The sequence below is a fragment of the Bos taurus genome, chromosome 15 (assembly GCF_002263795.3).
Source record: "Bos taurus isolate L1 Dominette 01449 registration number 42190680 breed Hereford chromosome 15, ARS-UCD2.0, whole genome shotgun sequence".
Lineage (NCBI taxonomy): Eukaryota > Metazoa > Chordata > Mammalia > Artiodactyla > Bovidae > Bos > Bos taurus.
Window position 1 is genome coordinate 52,492,693 of NC_037342.1, and position 20,024 is coordinate 52,512,716.

At 36.9% G+C, this 20,024-nt stretch overlaps 1 protein-coding gene across 1 annotated transcript in view; it reads right to left on the bottom strand.

The window, feature by feature from the left end:
• FCHSD2 (FCH and double SH3 domains 2) overlaps positions 1 to 20,024 on the bottom strand; it is a 244,535-nt gene that overhangs the window by 118,537 nt on the left and 105,974 nt on the right. Inside the window, exons 6-8 of the mRNA XM_002693439.7 lie at positions 13,157 to 13,290; positions 7,921 to 7,975; positions 6,849 to 6,977 (exon numbers count right to left, since the gene is read on the bottom strand). Of these exons, the coding sequence (XP_002693485.1) occupies positions 6,849 to 6,977; positions 7,921 to 7,975; positions 13,157 to 13,290 (318 nt within the window). The remainder of the gene's footprint in view (positions 1 to 6,848; positions 6,978 to 7,920; positions 7,976 to 13,156; positions 13,291 to 20,024) is intronic.

The following is a 20,024-nucleotide window of genomic DNA, read 5'->3' on the forward strand; positions in this document are numbered from 1 at the left end:
TTTCCCATAGATTTGATGAAATCAGTTATCCAGTTTGCATGGCCAAGCAACAGCTCTTTTTTTGTTGTTGCTATTGTTGTTTTATTTTGGTGTTCAAAAAAACCCGCCTGACAATACGCAGACACTAGCAATATATTTAATGTCCACTCTAATCATAAAGTATACAAAGTATTCCTTGGGAAACCTGTCTAAATACTTTTATTTAGAAACTGACATGATCTTACTCTTTAGAATAATCATGACGGGGCAGAATTTGCAATTTTCAATTGTTAATTTTATTCTATAGTTCTCTCAGAATTTATGACATTCATGGTATGTTACTGCTTATTATACTAAATTTTACTATCAATAATATTGGAATGGTATGTAGAAAAGAACACAGCATGAAATCTAGGAAAGATATGGGTATGAAGTTACAGAAATCTTGATTTAAGTCCTAACTATTATATAGATCAGCTGAATCTCACTGTGCCTCCACCATCTGATTTGTAAAACAGGGAAAAACATAATATTTACTTCGAAAGATATTATGAAATAATGAAATTATGAAAAGCTAAATGAAATAATGTATTTTAAGCTACCTAGAGAAGAACCTAGCAATGTTAGACATCCAAACAGTTGCTCTATTCTCACTCCCAAGCATTCAAGGTCTCTTCTACGCTCTCCCCGTCCTTATCCTAAAAAAGTAAGATTTATTTAAAACAGAATAACAGAATTTATGTTATTTAATAGGATGATAATGACATGTATGCCAATTTTCAAAATTAACAAAACACTCTTCATTGTCTTATTCACTCCTGACAGAAATCAAAAGAGATACGATAGGGCAGGATTATTCCACAATTAACAAGGAAAGAGGAAATAAGTCTAATGAATGGGTATAATTTAAAGAGCTAATGGCACCAGCTCTGAAGGCAGAGAAACCTGCCAGAGTTGAATCCAGGCTTTGTCATAGTTTCCTCATTTGTAAAATGAGAATGATTCATTCTGCAAGGATAAAAATGAGAGTAATCGTTCATTCACTCTTCGATAAGTATTAATTTATAAACATTCACATGTATTAGGAATCAAACACTGTACTAGATAGCAAGGATGGAGCCTCAAGTGATACAGACAATAATTACTGTCCTCATGGAATGTATAATTAAGTGGAAGATAAGGCAGTTATCATATAAATCACATAAATACAGGTAAAACTACAACCATGTTTCAAAGTGCTTCAAAGATGTGATAAATCATTTTATGAGACCATCAGATTGGGTGGGAGTGTAACTGGGTTAAGGAGAACACAAGAAAAGAGATCTGAAGAAATGATGAAAAGAGCAAAGTAGTAGTTCTGATCAGCTCAAGAGGAGAGATATAAAGATACTGATATTCAGCTTCCCCTACAAACGGCCCACCAGAACACCATTTAGGGAAGCTCAAAGTTCATAAGTCCTACCCACAGACTAAAAGGGAGACCACGTACGGAAAAGAAAACTTCAAAATAAACTCTATCATTGAGACCATCAGAATTAAAAAGAGAAGATAAAGCACAGAAACCTGTTATATATAAAAAAAGGGATATTCAGGATATTAAAGGATCAAAATTTAGGATAATAAATGAATGAAAGAACAAAAGGATATTAAAACCATGCTGAAAATAATTAAAAACTTAACAAAAAACTATAAAGCTGAAGAGGTATCTCAGACAGTAGAGCATAATGAAAAAGGACAATAAAAGAAGAAAAAATAAATTTGCAGGACTAGACCTGGAGATCTAACATCTTAATAACAGGAGTTCCAGAAAGAGAAAAAAAAAAGGGAAAAACGAATTTAAGAATCAAAGGACATTCTAGAAATATTTCATAAGCTGAAAAGAAAAAACACTAGAGCAGATATGAAGGATGAAGAATCAGATGGTTCAGAGTTCTCAATATCTTTGTGACCCCATGGACTATACAAGACAACAGGAAACAAGATAACAATCGTCTTCAATATTTGAATAAAAAAGGCTTTTAACCTTTAATTCTACACCTAAGTATGAGCACAGAAAAATAACACCTTCATAACATAGTATGTTAAAAAACTTACCTCTCATGCCCACTCTCTCAAGAAAGTACTAGAGGATGTATTCCACCAAGGAGCAAAGTATACTAAGAACAAAGAAAATGCGATACAGGCAGTTGAGGACACTACACAGGAGACAGGCGAAGAGAGGTCCCAGAATAACCCCATTACAGGGCACACAGAGGGCAATTAAACCAGAACAGAGCAGTGTAACACAAAAGATAAACATAAAGAGGGCTGTCGTCTAAGATGCTATCAACTGTTAATCTAAGAATAGAACATCCCAGAAATATAAGGGAAAAAAACAGGAATAGTCAATTGTTTTAAATCCCTGAGAAGGTGCGAGGGAATGAGATACCATCCAAAGCTGAAGTGAAACGATCATCTTTAGAAAGGAGAAACAACTCTTGATATTAGACTTCTTGGAAGAGTCTTCAATACAGATGAAGCCTGTAATAGGACAGTAATGGAATTCCCTTTTAATGGTTTCTCTTTTCTCTAAAAATTAGCAAGAAAGACCACCTGCCAAGTGTGAAAGAGCTGGGATAAGTCTGAGATTTTAAGAAAAGGGAAAAAGTTGACAAAACTGTTGAAAATAGTAGAGAAAGTCAATCAGGGAAATACAGGAGGATATCTGAACAGTTTTGAGGATCCATTTGAAACTGGTTCCACGTTAATTTGGGCTTCCCTGGTAGCTCAGATGGTAAAGAATCCACCTGCAATGCATAGGACCTCGGTTCCATCCCTGGGTTGGGAAGATCCCCTGGAGGAGGACCTGGCAACCCACCCCAGTATTCTTGCCTGGAGAATCCCCATGGACAGAGGAGCCTGGTGGGATACAGTCCATGGGGTCACAAAGAGTTAGACATGACTTAGCAACTAAGCCCAGCACAGCCACATTAATTTATGATCATGAATCTGCTTTATTGAAAGATTTTCTTCGATAGGACTTGATTATTTAGATGCTGGTAAAGAGTGGTTCATCCAGAGTTGGGATTTCATTCATTTACAGGCTAGTGTGTTATTTAAATAATGAACTATACACACTAACCAGGTCAAAGAAGAAAATGAGAAAGGATAATATGCATAAAGTGATTAGAATTGCCTGGAGAATCCCAGGGACGGGGGAGCCTGGTGGGCTGCCATCTATGGGGTTGCACAGAGTCAGACATGACTGAAGCGACTTAGCAGCAGCAGCAGCAGCAGCAGCAGCAGGGTAATATCAAGTAATCAAAAAAAAAAAAAAGACAGTTATGATTACTACTATCCATGGTCCTTTTATGTGAATTCATTATTCTGATTTATCATTTCTAAATTATCTCTCTTTAACTAGTCTGAGCCCTTTAAGAATAAGAAGAGTGTCTTGTTTATTTTTGCTTCTTCCAAAGCCTAGCACAGTAGCTACCATACTATAGTGAAAGTGAAGTCACTCAGTAGTGTCGGACTCTTTGCGATCCCGTGGACTGTAGCCCACCAGGCTCCTGGGTCCATGGGATTCTCCAGGCAATACTGGAGTGGGTTGCCATTTCCTTCTCCAACCATACTATAAGTAACTATTAAATGTGTATCATTGTATGATAAAATCAATGACTTAAATTTCCTGCTTTCAAGCTATTCATATAAAACCTTTTTAATTAATTTTTTTTTGGAGTATAGTTACTTTACAATGTTGTGTTAGTTTCTACTGTAGAAGAAAGTGAATCAGTTATACGTATACATATATCCCCTCTTTTTTGGATTTCCTTCCCATTTAGGTCACCACAGAGCATATAATAGAATTCCCTGGGCTGTACAGCAGGTTCTCACTGGTTATCTATTTTGTACATATTATCAATAGTGTATATATGTCAATCCCAATCGCTCAATTCCTCCCACGTACCCACTATCCCCTTGATATTCATACATTTGTTCTCTACATCTGAGTCTCTACTTCTGCTTTGCACATAAGATCATCTATACCATCATAAAAATTTTGTTTAAAAGATTCCAGTTAAGCTATTAACAAAAGTCCAGAAACATTAACAAAAATCCAGAAAATAGACAGCCACTAAAGGGCCACTATCAATTCAATGATAGAAACTTACTAAGTAGCTAACAGTATAATTAATAGATATTATTCAATATTGCAGACTACAGAATTTGCATAACGAAGGAAATGAATTAGCACACACAATGTGAAATTTGAGAATACAATTTCCTGTTTCTAAAGGACAGGAGGGATTCCTGCCTTGATTTTTTATCATTCAATACCCTATAATGTTTCATGAAATGAGTAATCTGAAGCACATCTACCCAATGATGATCAAATACCTAGGTGTAAAAGGACTTCAAAGTGTATTCAAAGATACATAATCTGAGGTCCAGCTAGGGCCCATTAATCTCCTCTTTTTTTCTGGCAGGAAGCAGATCCCCAAATAATACTGTACCTTTGCTGGTATATAAAAGGTCATAGGATTTTAGGTAAGAAATCTTTTTTGACTGTGGATTCAATTAAAAAAATATATATTTTATTTTTGCTACTGTTTAAATTAATACAATGTTCATTTAAAAATATTCAAAGGGGAAAGTATATATTTGCCAAGTCTCCAGTTGGTCCTTGTAAGTCTGAAGCACATGCAACCCCTAATAACATGTCTAAACTTCTAGGTCAACTATTTCATGGGAAAATGTCTGAAGAGTTCTCGTCTGAGATGTCAAAATAATTCAGATCTCTCTCATCTCTTATATTCTAACCAGCAGAAGTCAGAATAGCACAGAAATCAGGAAAAGGGGTTTCACACAATAAATCAAAAGGAAATAAAAAAACTGCAATAGGATACTTCTTAGTTCAGTAGTACTCTCTCCATCCCTTCATTTTTCCTTAAAGGTTCCAGTATATGACCTGTCTCTATTTTCAAGGAAAGAACTTGTAGTTTCTGGACAGTTTATCTCTTTCTCAGAGCCATCATATCAAAAAAAAAAAAAAGGAAAAAACAATAACTTGCTGCACTCCCTTCTCAACATCTCTGATTTGTAGAGCAAGCAATTCAATCAAAGCAATGTGTTTGGACAGTCATTAAGAATAATGTATTTGAGAGGGATGGGTTGAAAATAAAAACAGAATAATCAAGTTTGGGCCCTTGAGAAGACAGAAGAAAAAGAGATACAATTTCAAAGCAGATCTTGTCTACCAGCCATGAGGGCAAAACTGGCAGCAGGTTAAAAAAAGTTTCTTCTCCACCCTTTGTCTTTTCCTTGAGTTAAAGTTAAAGATACATATAGATGTATAAATAGAGGAAAACCAAGATCGAATTTTGGTATATAAGTAACTGTAACCCATTCTAACATCCTCATATAACTACTAGTTATATTTTCTCTTGTTTTACCCCTAGGCACCTCAAAATCATAAAACATTAATGCACAAGCTTATCTATCAATTAAGTATAAAATGATTAAATTTTAAAAATCTAAGCCTCTGACTGTGTGTATCACAATAAATTGTGGAAAATTCTGAAAGAGATGGGCATACCAGACCACCTGATCTGCCTCTTGAGAAACCTGTACGCAGGTCAGGAAGCAACAGTTAGAACTGGACATGGAACAACAGACTGGTTCCAAATAGGAAAAGGAGTTCGTCAAGGCTGTATATTGTCACCCTGCTTATTTAACTTATATGCAGAGTACATCATGAGAAACGTTGGGCTGGATGAAGCACAAGCTGGAATCAAGATTGCCGGGAGAAGTATCAATAACCTCAGAAATGCAGATGACACCACCCTTATGGCAGAAAGTGAAGAGGAACTAAAAAGCCTCCTGATGAAAGTGAAAGAGGAGAGTGAAAAAGTTGGCTTAAAGCTCAACATTCAGAAAACGAAGATCATGGCACCCAGTCCCATCACTTCATGGCAGATAGATGGGGAAACAGTGGAAACAGTGGCTGACTTTATTTTTCTGGGCTCCAAAATCACTGCAGATGGTGACTGCAGCAATGAAATTAAAAGACGTTTACTCCTTGGAAGGAAAGTTATGACCAATCTAGACAGCATATTAAAAAGCAGAGACATTACTTTGCCAACAAAGGTCCAACTAGTCAAGGCTATGGTTTTTCCTGTGGTCATGTATGGATGTGAGAGTTGGACTATAAAGAAGGCTGAGTGCCGAAGAATTGATGCTTTTGAACTGTGGTGTTGGAGAAGACTCTTGAGAGTCCCTTGGACTGCAAGGAGATCCAACCAGTCCATCCTAAAGGAAATCAGTCCTGGGTGTTCATTGGAAGGACTGATGTTGAAGCTGAAACTCCAATACTTTGGCCACCTGATGCAAAGAGCTGACTCACTGGAAAAGACCCTGATGCTGGGAAAGATTGAGGGCAGGAGGAGAAGGGGACAACAGAGGATGAGATGGTTGGATGGCATCACCGACTTGATGGACATGGGTTTGGGTGAACTCCGGGAGTTGGTAATGGACAGGGAGGCCTGGTGTGCTACAGTTCACGGGGTCGCAAAAAGTCAGACGTGACTGAGTGACTGAACTGAACTGAACTGAAGCTTTTAAAAAATAATCATATATTAATAAACACTATACAGTAAATAAATGCTGCTGCTAGGGAATAATACAACCTTTTACTATGATTTTTCTTAAACATTTTCTTATACTAAAATTAATTCAGAATTATATGAAACAGAGGTTACATAGACAATACAAAGTATATTCCATATTCCAGCAAAAAGCAAGGTATTGCCTGCTATTCTATAGACTCAATCCCATACACCCAACAGTCAACTCAAACAAAATTACTGCAGATATTAAGGCTGTATTACCTTCATGATATTAACTAAATCTGTTTGATAGTAGCGATCCTGGTGTGCATTTGCTGCCGCTAATGTAAGAAGATAATCATTCCTTGCGTGGGTAGCTTTGGAATTACACTCAGATCGCCGGGCTTTTAACTAAAACATAGTAAGAGGAAAAAATAGTTAGTGCAAACCGACACAGCACTGAAAAACATACAAGGGCACTACCACTCTTAATCGGTTCCCCAATAAGAGTAAAGATGACCAGGTGAAGACACATTTATATGCATGTAAGAATTCTTCAGCACTACTGAAGAACTCAATAAACAGTGACTAGTACTTTGTCACACAGTAAGTTCAGTTCAGTTCAGTCACTCAGTTGTGTCCGACTCTTTGCGGCCCCATGAGCTGCAGCACGCCAGGCCTCACATAATAAGAGGGTTTTCAAATATTTATTATTTATACTTTATGTATTTTCAAAGCTCTTGAGAGAACTTCAAAATTGTATGCTCATTTTATTCTGATGGGACAATAATGATTCTCAAATTAAGTAAGTCTCTTATCTTCAAAGACATCAGTAAATCTGCTGGAGTTAGAAAATCATTTAAAAAAAAATCAACACCCTCTAATGTGGCAAAAGAAATGCATGCTAGAGGGGAGCTTAGCAGACAAAGGCAGGTCACTAAGTTTATTTATCAGGTATTCTACAGCTTGAGGATACCACAGGAAAAATTTACCTGCATCTGGCCTAGAATATTGTGCTTAGAGGTATAAACCTAAGTGAAATGGATTTTGTAAAGCTTTCTAAAGCCCAAAGACCAGTTAAAGTCTCTTGGACTAAGTGCTAAAGGCAACAGTCCTAAGCAGGTTAGGCACAGAAATTTACCTCTAAAGCAATCTTGAGAAGCAGGGAGTATCCAAAGGGCTGACACCTCGTTGAAAAACTCCATGAACTGGGAAAAAAGTTCTTCCCTAATGACTTTAAAATGCTTCTCTATATGGAAACTAGATGGAAATAATTTAACTGCACCTTCAAAAGGCCCAGTTCTTTTTTTTTTAAGCTAAGGTTTCTTGTGAAATAAAGTTTTCAAAAACTCACCTTTACGCTTGCCTTCTGTAAACTGATTCTTGATTGAAAAAGACTAAGTTTAGATCTATAATGAAAATAGAAAAGTATATTTAATAACTATCAAATTACATAATGATTATTATAATTAATAAATTTTTTAAAAAGTGACATTTTCCCATAACACCATTCTAAAAGAGAACTAGATAAATAGAAAACCAAACGCAATTATTATTTTCCTTTATTTTACTATAGGAAGAATTTAATATTATGGTGAAAAAGAAAATAGTGGGATTAATAAAATAAAAATATCCTGAATGAGAAAAATACAATTTGACAAATTTAGTATGTTGGTATTGCCTAATAAACAGAAGCCATCAAACTATAGGTTATTCCCAGTACCATATAGTTGCACATACTTTAGTACCTGCAAGGAAGCTTAAAGAAGCCCATGGACAACCAACCTATGGAGGCAAAGATTAGCAGGCTTCCCCGGCCTGTAACAATAGGCTGCAATAGGCTGTAACAATGCCAGGAAGGCAACCTACGGAATTGCCGGGGTCCTGCCCCGGCTGATCCAGGGTATTCGAAGCGGGGACGGCGTCGGCGACCTATTTATTTAAATATTTTATCAAAGATATAAAGAGTAATAGGATGAGGATAGCTCAGTAGGAAAATTCAGTGGAGAAAAGAGGCTGAGTAGCTTGGTTTACGCGGGGGACCAATAAAACTTCAAGACAAGAAGCTTGCACCACTTACGTAGGCCGCAGGCGTCCTTCCGTTCTCCCGAAGGAGAGGAGACACTGAGGCCTCCCCGGTCGGATCTTAGAAGCCCAGGCATAATTAGTAAGCATGGTGGGTTCCGCGCTCCAGATGGAGACTCAGCCAGAGTGAGAGAGAGAGCGACATGGGGAGACCAGTATTTCGAGAAACTGATCCCAATTCTTTATTTTCCATGGTCTACTTTTATACACTGAGATGTTATGCAAAAGTCACGCGGGGTCAGCAGTCCTGACTTTTATCAAAGTCAGGTGCTTCATACAAATGTATACAGAGGTCTTAGGGGTGTTACATCATCTTCTGGCCAGGGGGGCCTGCTGACAATTTACGACCCTCTCCTTGTGACAGTGGTCAGTCAATCAGGACACTTATTTCTCCAGGGCTGATTATTCTCAAAACAGACGCCACCCAAATAAAGTTACATTCCTACAGGGTGAGGGTGTAGTGGGTTTTAGTTAAGGAAAGAATTTACTTAGCCTAAGGTCTAACGTGATTAATATCAAAGGTTAATTCTATATATTCATTAATGTGTGTAAGGGCAGGGGATATGGAGACTTAGCAACAAACATTGGCTCAACAAATGAAAAACCCTTCACCAACACAATTTCTAATTAGCCCATTATACTTATACTAATAGTTTTCTAACTTTTCTAAGGAACCTGTTTTTAGAAGGTTTAAAGCATCTTGTGCCTCTCACGGTTGGGAGGCTGTGAGCGATCACATGTGGCCGGACAAGCCTGTCAGGCAGGCCAGAGAACCTTCAGAGGAGTTTGTAGGTTAAAACACTCTTATCACGCCCAGGAATTATTATAAACTGGAGCTCTAAGTTAACTCCTTCTCCAAAAGAGGTGGTGGGGGACAGCCCCCCGTAAAGTCAGAGGTGTAGGTGAGCACAAAGTAGTAAAGTAGGCAGGCTCTGGTTATGGGGGTAGATGCTCGAGGATTTCCAGGGGGACTCCTGAGGCTCGATCCCGCCTTTGCGTATGTCGAGCCTCCTTCCTCATGACCTTTGCCATGGGCGGAGTACCTCACTCTGGCCCCCAACACGGAATGATATTGACAGGCCCTACAAAGGCCTTAATTCCATCATGTCTCCCACTAACAGTTCTTGTTGGAGTGCTCCCTCCACTCTTAACATAGTACTCAGAACATAGTGATAAAGCCCTGCAACTTTCTACCCTGTATGATTTTACTCTGTTTAACCTTCTCTTTTCTGGGGTACTTATTTCTCTCAATCCCTCTCAGCTTGTGAGGGGAACCACAATTAAAATCAGTAATAAAAATATGGTGAAGTGAAGTGAAGTCGCTCAGTTGTGTCCGACTCTTTGCGACCACCAGGCTCATCCATCCATGGGATTCTCCAGGCAAGTATACTGGAGTAGGTTGCCATTTCGCTTTACCCAAACAACTAGAGGTAAAAGTAAGGAGAAAGTCAACAGACAAATGCTAAAGAACAACCAACATTCCCACGACCAGTGATTTTTGAAGCTGCAATGTTTGTCTTGACTACCGTGTCATGGTGATTGCCATGGGAAAAGTCAATGCATGTGCTGGACACTATGCCATAATATCAAGTAAAGTTGCAGGCTATTTGGTACTGGAAGACAGAGCAAGACAGTCTCTGATGAGCCAATGTGAAGAGGATAGCAACAGCTGTCTCTCAACTTTCTAAAAAGAGAAAAACACTCTCTTATTAGATGCACAAATATGCATCCCAACTGCTCCACTGTTTAAAAAAAATAGTTGGATCTAAAATACTCCTGTTATTTTTCTACTTTGTTATTATATTCATACTTGATGGGGGTTTTATTAGTCAGATTCCTATTCATTTTGATCTAGAAAAGCAAAGGCTACAGACTTTAAAATTGGAGTGCCTGTTCAGGGTTAAGAAAGACTGTGTTTGGGGTATACTCATTTCTACTTTTTTTGTAGCCATTATCTAAATAGTCTGAGTTGCATCTGGATTTTCTAATATAAGGATTTAAGTTTATGGTTTCTGCTTCATTTGCCAATCCTCACACAATCCTTGGGTGGCAATAAAGAAAATACTAGTAACAAGTAAAATAATAAAGTTTCTAACTTCAAAGATTATCATCTAGAACAAATAAAATATATATTGATACAAACAATGAACTATACTGCATACTCCCCCTTCCTCACCCACTTTCCAAATGTTAATGTTCCTTAGGTTTCCAAACTCAACTTCTCATCTCATTTTATATATGATGCCATCATTTTAACTATCATCTGATATGCAACTAACCCCCAAAGCAAGATCTTCAGGCCCAAATTCTCCTGTGAGAGTCAGATATATAACCTTCTACCAAATACATTAACTCCACGGTCCCACAGGTTTTTCAGAACCTATATATTTAAAGTGGAACTCATCCATCAAACTGTATACTTCCTTCTATGCTCTCTCCTAATGTACACATCTGAATGTACACATCCCATTACCTGTCAAATCATCTGTCAAAACTGTATATACCCCAGTTTTCACTTCCCCTTCCTGGTCTTTCTTCTCATCTCTACTTAGAAAAACCATTCTTCAGAACTGTGCCCAAATACCACTTCTTCTATAAAGGTTTCCTTTCTCATTAGGCAAAATTAATCTATCTTCTAGACTTATATAACAGTGTTTTCACATAACTACTAAAATAATTACTAGGTGACATTCGGCATTTACTTTCTTTGAGTTTACTGTGAATAAACAAACCATAAATTTACTTTAATACACATTTGTTTTTAATTCTAGGCTTTAGACATTTTGAGGGCAAAGCTTATCTTACTGATTTCTGGATCCATGGTACCCAGTATAGACTAATCATTCAAAAAAAAAAACTTAGCAAGTGAATAAAGAGATATTTCTTTCCCTGTTGTAGAATTAATTTTCATGAAAAGTTACAAGTGGAACTAAATGTCTGATCTGCTGTACCCTCTTTGAATCTGAACCATATTAGGAGGCAGTTTCTTGTGATCAGCATCTGTGCCAAATCCATTTGTGTGTGTGTTAGTCGCTCAGTCGTGTCCAACTCTTTGTGATCCCGCGGACTGTAGCCTGTCAGGCTTCTCTGTCCATGGAATTCTCCAGGCAAGAATACTAGAGGGGATTGCCATTCCCTTCTCCAGAGGAACTTCCCCACCCGGGAATCGAACCCTGATCTTCTGCATCCCAGGCAGATTCTTAACCGTTTGAGCTACAGGAAAGTCCCTGTGTCAAATCCATACCTCTCAAGAAAAGCCCCATAACTGTCCTCATTTTCACCCGTGGACCTTGGCTCAAGTAGGTATTTATATATGCTCTACAAAATCTGTCAATTCTCTGTTTTCAAATCTCTGAGAATTTAAAAAAACAAGTTCTTAAAAACCACCATGACAGGATATCCCTAATTGGAGAGAATCTAATCTAAAAACTTCAGATCTTACTGAGAAGATGGGTTCACCAACTCTTAAGAAAGTATAGGAAATATCTGTATGCTTATAAAAATAAAATAATTAAGAAAATAAACTAAGGGAAATGTTAAATATGTTTTCCAGTAACATTAAGCACATTATGAATATTCATTTACCATCCCTTGGTACAAAATACACTTTCCAGGAGCCCCTAAATTTTCACAACATTTGCCTATGAGATTGCTTAATTTCCTGCAGACAGAAAAATATATTAGAAAGATACCCCTGACTCCTTCCTAGTCTGCACAAGTGTTCAATTGTACAGACTTTCTGATTCCATGACTAGGAGTTCAAACTCCTACATTTTCCATCGGTGAACTGACTGAATGGGAGTCTTACCCTTCCTTATAGACATCTTCAGAATACCATTCAAAAACACAGGTGTCCTTATTCTTAAGAAATTTTCATCTTTCCTCAAGCTGTCATTGCAAAAATCTCTAACTGCTAGCTTTACATTTCTTTGTGTTATAAACTGCCAGTTCGTTCTTTTCCTAATTATTTTTAAATAAAGGACTTGTAATTCACATATACTGAAAGTGAAAATCACACACAGTTGCTAAAGCATACATTAAAAAGTGTATGTTAGAACTTCATATAAGAGAAAATTCTAGAGCAGGATTTCTACACTGAGGTCAGTGCTCTTGTTCACTTGATGTGTCCATCATCCTTCAGTGGCACACTGAGCATCAGGGATTTTTCAACTACAATTGATTTAGTCTGGCATGAGAAAAATGAGGCTCTAAAACCCTGATATTCAGACATCTAAGCAACTTAAGCAGACTCTTGCTAAGCTTCCAATACAATGTTCATTTGTCTTCTTTCTTTTTCAAAATTCAATTTAATGTGAAAACTGATCAAACATTCTCATTTTGCTAATATTAATGTAAATAAAATCAACCAATGTAAGAGAAAAATTTGATCTAAAGTATGTAACATTTACAGGTCTGATGAAATGCCCTGTACTAACAGAAAACAAAGTACTGGCAAAAATAACATTTATTTGCATAATTATTTTCAGAAATGCTAAAACACATACTTTGACTCGATGTCAGCTTTCTCTCGTACTGCATGAGCCATCTGTTCAGTCTCAAAGTACTTCTTCTTGCCTTTAGCTAAATCTTTTACTGTCTCTTGCAGTTCAGTTTGGATCTTTGTCAACTGGTCCACACACTGTAAAATACAAAGTGCAGTTATTATGATTTTAGTCTTTAGGCTTACAGAAAATGAGTCTGTCCTAAGAACTATGCACTATGCCCTCAGGATGGAAACCCAGGAGAAGAATCAGCACATTTAGAACCCTTCAAATTGCAAATTAAAACCCAGTGAACAGCTGGTACTCCCATTTCAAGTAATGTATGGAATAGTGTCACATTTTGCCTAATAACTCTGCTTTGAGAAATAACCTCTGAGTGCTGCTGATAACTGACTAGGGCATAAGAAGAGCAACAAAGAAAATGTTCTCAGTGTTGGAGCACAGCAATAAAGGCAAAAGATTAAAGCAATTCTGTAATCTTCATAATATTAATAAAGTCTCCTATCTATATGTTTGGGGAACTGACGGCACAAAGGATACTGAAGGATTCATGTCAGAAGTGAGTGAAGGAAGAGTGAAATCTGAGTTTAACATGGTAAGTCCAAGATGAAGGAGAAAACAAAGAAACCTGGGTACCACATAACAATTATTACTCAAAACTATCCCAAATTCAACTCTTTGGATACACATACAGATTCAAGGAGAAGGGACAGACATAATAACTCAAAGAAATATTTAATGAATAACTCTTATAACACAATGGGGCCCAAGTAACACTGCTTTGGGACCCTTCTGGATGTCCAAAGTGGAATTTTTTTCCCCGGTTGGAAACAGTTTGAGGCCAGTTTCCCCAGTTTGAGCTCAATTCAGCTCAAACCTCCATTGAAAAACTTCTGAGCGTGGAATAACACTGTCAATACATGGTGGAGACTGAAGAAATCAGCAAAGCAGGAAGAGACACTGGTTAAGAGACTACTGTGCCAGGATGAACAGTGTAGAGTAGAACAAGAACATCAGAAGAGCAAGGGTAAAGCACAAATAAATTGAAATTTAAACATTTGACATACAGGCTAGAGTTTCTCAGTAACTTAGGTGTTAAGAAAGGGACTACTCTACAGGAAGAGAGAGATCTGAAAGGTTCCCTATGGGTACATTTATTGAGCATGTAATAAGTGTCAGGCTATGAATAAAGGGTAGAACCAAACAAAAACACCTCTTTCCTCCTTCACGACAACCTAACACTCCCACAGAATAGTGCTAAACATCCCAATAATGCCAGGCTTGCATGTGTGAAGAGCTAAGAGAATGCTCCATGGCTACAATTAGATATTAATAGTCAGGTAGTGGAGCATAGCCTGAAAAAATACAGCTGTGTTTAATGGGCAAAAGGGATGGATTATTTAAAAGAGTCAGGTGTAAGGTATCTATATCCAAAATGTACATCCAAAACAATGAAACTTGGCCTCAGAAAAACTAATCAGTGAAGGGAAGCCCAAGAGTCCCATGGTGATACACAGCACTGAAAAGGTTGCTAATTTGAATATTTTGAGAGGAAATGAAACACAGTAGGTCAAAGGTTTTCCTGAGGATTGCAAGCCATGTGGGTAGAATCTTGGAATATTCACACAGAGTGAACACCATGGGTACATGTACATGAGCACATACACACAAGCACATGCATATACACACACACACACACAGAGCCACTCACTCCTTATATCCCTACCCTTTGAAGGAAAAGACATCTCTCCTTACTCCCAGGTTAAGCTAATAACTCATAAATATTAATTAATTTCCATCTATAAAAGGTTGTTAATTAAATTACATTCTATATGTGCCACAATATTAGATGAATTTTGTGTTATTCATATTTTTAAAAGCACTTCTCAAAAATCTCTTCATTAAACTCTAGTTGGGTCTATCCTACTTGCTTTTTCTCTTTACATAAGTTTCTAAGATAGTTTATCAAACAGTATTAGAGAGAGCCTGTGTGCACAATGAAGAGATCTCTTGTGACCTTCTTCCCTAGCATTCATTAAAATAACAACCAAGTGTTTTCCACCACCCAAGTGGATTCTTTCAAGTGACAGTAATTTGGGTTCTTCTTCAAAGGAAAATGCCTGCACACAGCAAAATATCAAAAATATTTATTAAATAAGTCATCAAACTTAATTTGCAAAGGAATAGGATTTCCTTTCCAATTTTTAAAATAAAATTTTTTTTTTCTGTAGAAATATAATTTTCGGAGGAGGATTAAGTTATATACTTAAAAAGAAGCTTAATAGTACCTAGGTTAAGAAAAGCCTTGATGTGATACATGTCCAACTTTTTCCTAAGAGGTATTAGCACTGAATAGAGACATGAATGTAAGTTTACATTAGAGCTAAGGGATCATACAAAATGAAAAACGTGGATATTATAATTCAGAATTCTACTGAAGAAATTAAAAGTATGATTCCTGAGTATGACACAGATACTAGGATAGATAGACCTGCTAACAACTTGAAGGTTCTCTGACCTGGTAATCATGTCCTGGAAGTTCATCCTAAGAAAATAACTTAAAAAAAATTGAATTCTTATTACCTTAGTGGTAATAAAACAGAGGAATGATTACATAAAGCAGAATAAATGAAAGATGTATTCAGAAGTAAAAAATAATAAACATAAAGCTTGTATAGAAACATTAACAATAAATTAGGAAATAGAGAACGCAAAAAAACAGAATACTCTAAAAATAATTATCCATGTATTAATTACAACTACTATAAAAACTAAGAAGGTAAAGGAGTAGGAAACATAAATAGTCTACTGAGGTGAAGAAGCTATTTTTCTGTAAAACTATTTAAACAATAAATAAAATTGACAAAATAGAGAAAATTTTAAAAAAGAACATGAACATTAAAATGTTACAGAGGGGTTAACATTCAAATATATAAACAGTTCAAACAATTTGATATTTAAAAAAACCTGATTAAAAAATGGGCAGAAGACCTGAATAGACAATTTTCCAAAGAAGATATGCAGATGGCCAACAGGCACATGAAAAGATGCTCAACATCACTAGTCATCAGAAAAATGCACATCAAAACTACAGTGAGGTATGACTTCACACCTATCAGTATGACTATCATCAAAAAGACCACAAATAACAAACGCTGGCAAGGATGTGGGAAAAAAGGGAACCTTGGTACTCTGTTGGTGGGAATAAAAATTGGGGCAGCCACTGTGGCAAACAGTATGAAGGTTCCTTAAAAAAACTTAGAACTACCATATGATCCAATAGTCTACTCCTGGCAATATATCCATAGAAAATGAAAACACTAATTTAAAAAGATACATGCACCTCAGTGTTCATAGCAGCATTATTTACAATTGCCAAGATTTGGAAGTAATCTAAGTGCCCATCAACAGATGAATAGGTAAAGAAGATATGGTATACATATAGCTCACACACGAAGGAATACTACTCAGTCATAAAAAAGAATGAAAATTTGCCATTTGCAACAACATGGATGGATTTGGAGGGTATTATGCTTAGTGAAATAAGTCAGAGAAAGCCAAACAGTGTACATTAATACTTATATGTGGAATTTAAAAAATAAAGTAGTGAATACAACAAAGAAGAAGCAGACTCATATATATAAAGAACAGACCAGTGGTTACCAGTGGAGTGAGATAAGGGGAGAGGGGCAAGAGATAAGATACATGAATATATTGTGCAGCACGAAGAATATATCCAGTACTATATAGTAACTATAAATGAAGTATAATCTATAAATATTTTAAACCATTATATTATTCAACTCAAAATAAATTAATACTATAAATCAACTATATTTCAATTAAAAAGATATTAGAGAATTTTAAGTCAAATTGGTTTTGATCATGAACAATTTGTTTTAGACTATCCTCTTCTACTCTATTAACTGTAAAAGTTAGACAACAGAGATTTTTAGAAATAGCCAGAATTAAAAAATAGCAATACACACTGGACTTAAGGGACTTGATATCTGGAAGAAGAGAAGCATAGCTAGGTAAGCTCTACATTCACCTTTACTTTTTCCCTTATGGCAATTTTTGAATCATGGTACAGAGAAGTACGGAGAAGGCAATGGCACCCCACTCCAGTACTCTTGCCTGGAGAATCCCATGGACGGAGGAGCCTGGTAGGCTGCAGTCCATGGGGTCGCTAAGAGTCAGACATGACTGAGCGACTTCACTTTCACTTTCACTTTCATGCACTGGAGGAGGACATGGCAACCCACTCCAGTGTTCTTGCTTGGAGAATCCCAGGGATGGGGGAGCCTGGTGGGCTGGTCTCTGGGGTCACACAGAGTCAGACACGACAGAAGCGACTTAGCAGCAGCAGCAGCAGCACAGAGAAGTAGAATATAAACAGAAAGTGGGTTTGTTTGGTTGGTTTTTTTTTTTTGCTCTTTTTAACTAGACTGTGGAAACAGAGGTTGGAGTTTGAGGGTGCCAAAAGAGTAGGAACTTGAGAGACTCAATCTTGGAAGTAGAGTACTACAGACAAGCAAGCCATAAAATCTGAATGCAATTTCCCCAAGTCATCAGTTGACTTCTAAATGGCATGTGTGGAATGAAGCTCCAAGAAATTCAGGAAAGAACAGTAGCTAAAAGGCTAATGAGCTGAGCAACGAACAGCTACATGAGCAGAGCAGCTACATGATGTTGAGAAGAAAAAGGCTGGAGTTCAAGTCTTGTCAAAACAGAAAGGCTTTGGTAAATATCCTATACTTTCAGGTAAGACCCCAGAAGTAAGGACAAAAGTGAAAAAGACAAGCCTAAAAAGTCTAACGCTAAATAGACCCTAACAGAATCAAAGTGATTAAATAGTATTCTATCTGCATGCTAAAAAACTTAACTCTCTTTGGAAACAGAAAACATCTTCCATAGCCTCTACAATTTTTATCCATAATATCCAGCACCATGAGGCTTACAAAAGCAGTAGACCCAAATAACTAAAAACAAACAAACAAAAAAACAGATAATGATAAAAAGAGACCTATAGTGTTCACATAGTGGAACTATGAAACAAAGATTAGGAGTAATACATTAAACAGGAGAAAGAAAAAACATGAAGAATTGCATCAGAAACATTGACTCCATTTTTTAAAAAATAAAAAATTCTAGAACTGAAGAATACACTAAGATTCCAAAAGATAAGTTTTAAAAGCAGATTAGAAATAGCAGAACAGCACAGGAGCACTATGCACAATAGTCAAGAAATGAAAACAACATTTGTAACGACCTATACAAAAACAGATTCTAAAAAAGAGTGGATATAAGTGTATATAACTACACTACAGCAGAAACTAAGACAACATTATAAATCAACGATACTCAAAAAAATTTAAAGATGTGGCATACACGATACACATACACACACTGGACTATTATTTAGGCATAAAAAGAGCAAAATTTTGCCATCTGCAGAAACATGGATGGACCTACAGAATATCATACTAAATGAAGACATAAGACAAAAACAAATATTATATGATAGCACTTATATGTGGAATCCAAAAAATACAAATGAATCTATATACAAACAGAAATAGACTCACAGACATATAAAACAAACATATTATCAAAGAGAAAAAGCAGGAGAGAAGGGATAAATTAGTATGGGGAGGCCTTACAAATAGCTGTGAAAAGAAGAGAAGCGAAAAGCAAAGGAGAAAAGGAAAGATATAAACATCTGAATGCAGAGTTCCAAAGAATAGCAAGAAGAGATAAGAAAGCCTTCTTCAGCGATCAATGCAAAGAAATAGAGGAAAACAACAGAATGAGAAAGACTAGGGATCTCTTCAAGAAAATCAGAGATACCAAAGGAACATTTCACACAAAGATGAGCTCGATAAAGGACAGAAATGGTATGGACCTAACAGAAGCAGAAGATACTAGGAGGTGGCCAAAATACACAGAAGAACTGTACAAAAATGATCTTCACGACCCAGATAATCACGATGGTGTGATCACTGACCTAGAGCCAGACATCCTGGAATGTGAAGTCAATTGGGCCTTAGAAAGCATCACTACGAACAAAGCTAGTGGAGGTGATGGAATTCCAGTTGAGCTATTCCAAATCCTGAAAGATGATGCTGTGAAAGTGCTGCACTCAATATGCCAGCACATTTGGAAAACTCAGCAGTGGCCACAGGACTGGAAAAGGTCAGTTTTCATTCCAATCCCAAAGAAAGGCAATGCCAAAGAATGCTCAAACTACTGCACAATTGCACTCATCTCACATGCTAGTAAAGTAATGCTCAAAATTCTCCAAGCCAGGCTTCAGCAATATGTGAACTGTGAACTTCCTGATGTTCAAGCTGGTTTTAGAAAAGGCAGAGGAATCAGAGATCAAATTGCCAACATCCGCTGGATCATGGAAAAAGCAAGAGAGTTCCAGAAAAACATCTATTTCTGCTTTACTGACTATGCCAAAGCCTTTGACTGTGTGGATCACAATAAACTGTGGAAAATTCTGAAAGAGATGGGAATACCAGAACACCTGATCTGCCTCTTGAGAAATTTTATGCAGGTCAGTAAGCAACAGTTAGAATTGGACATGGAACAACAGACTGGTTCCAAATAGGAAAAGGAGTTCGTCAAGGCTGTATATTGTCACCCTGTTTATTTAACTTATATGCAGAGTACATCATGAGAAATGCTGGACTGGAAGAAGCACAAGCTGGAATCAAGATTGCCGGGAGAAATATCAATAACCTCAGATACGCAGATGACACCACCCTTACGGCAAAAAGTGAAGAGGAACTCAAAAGCCTCTTGATGAAAGTGAAAGTGGAGAGTGAAAAAGTTGGCTTAAAGCTCAACATTCAGAAAACAAAGA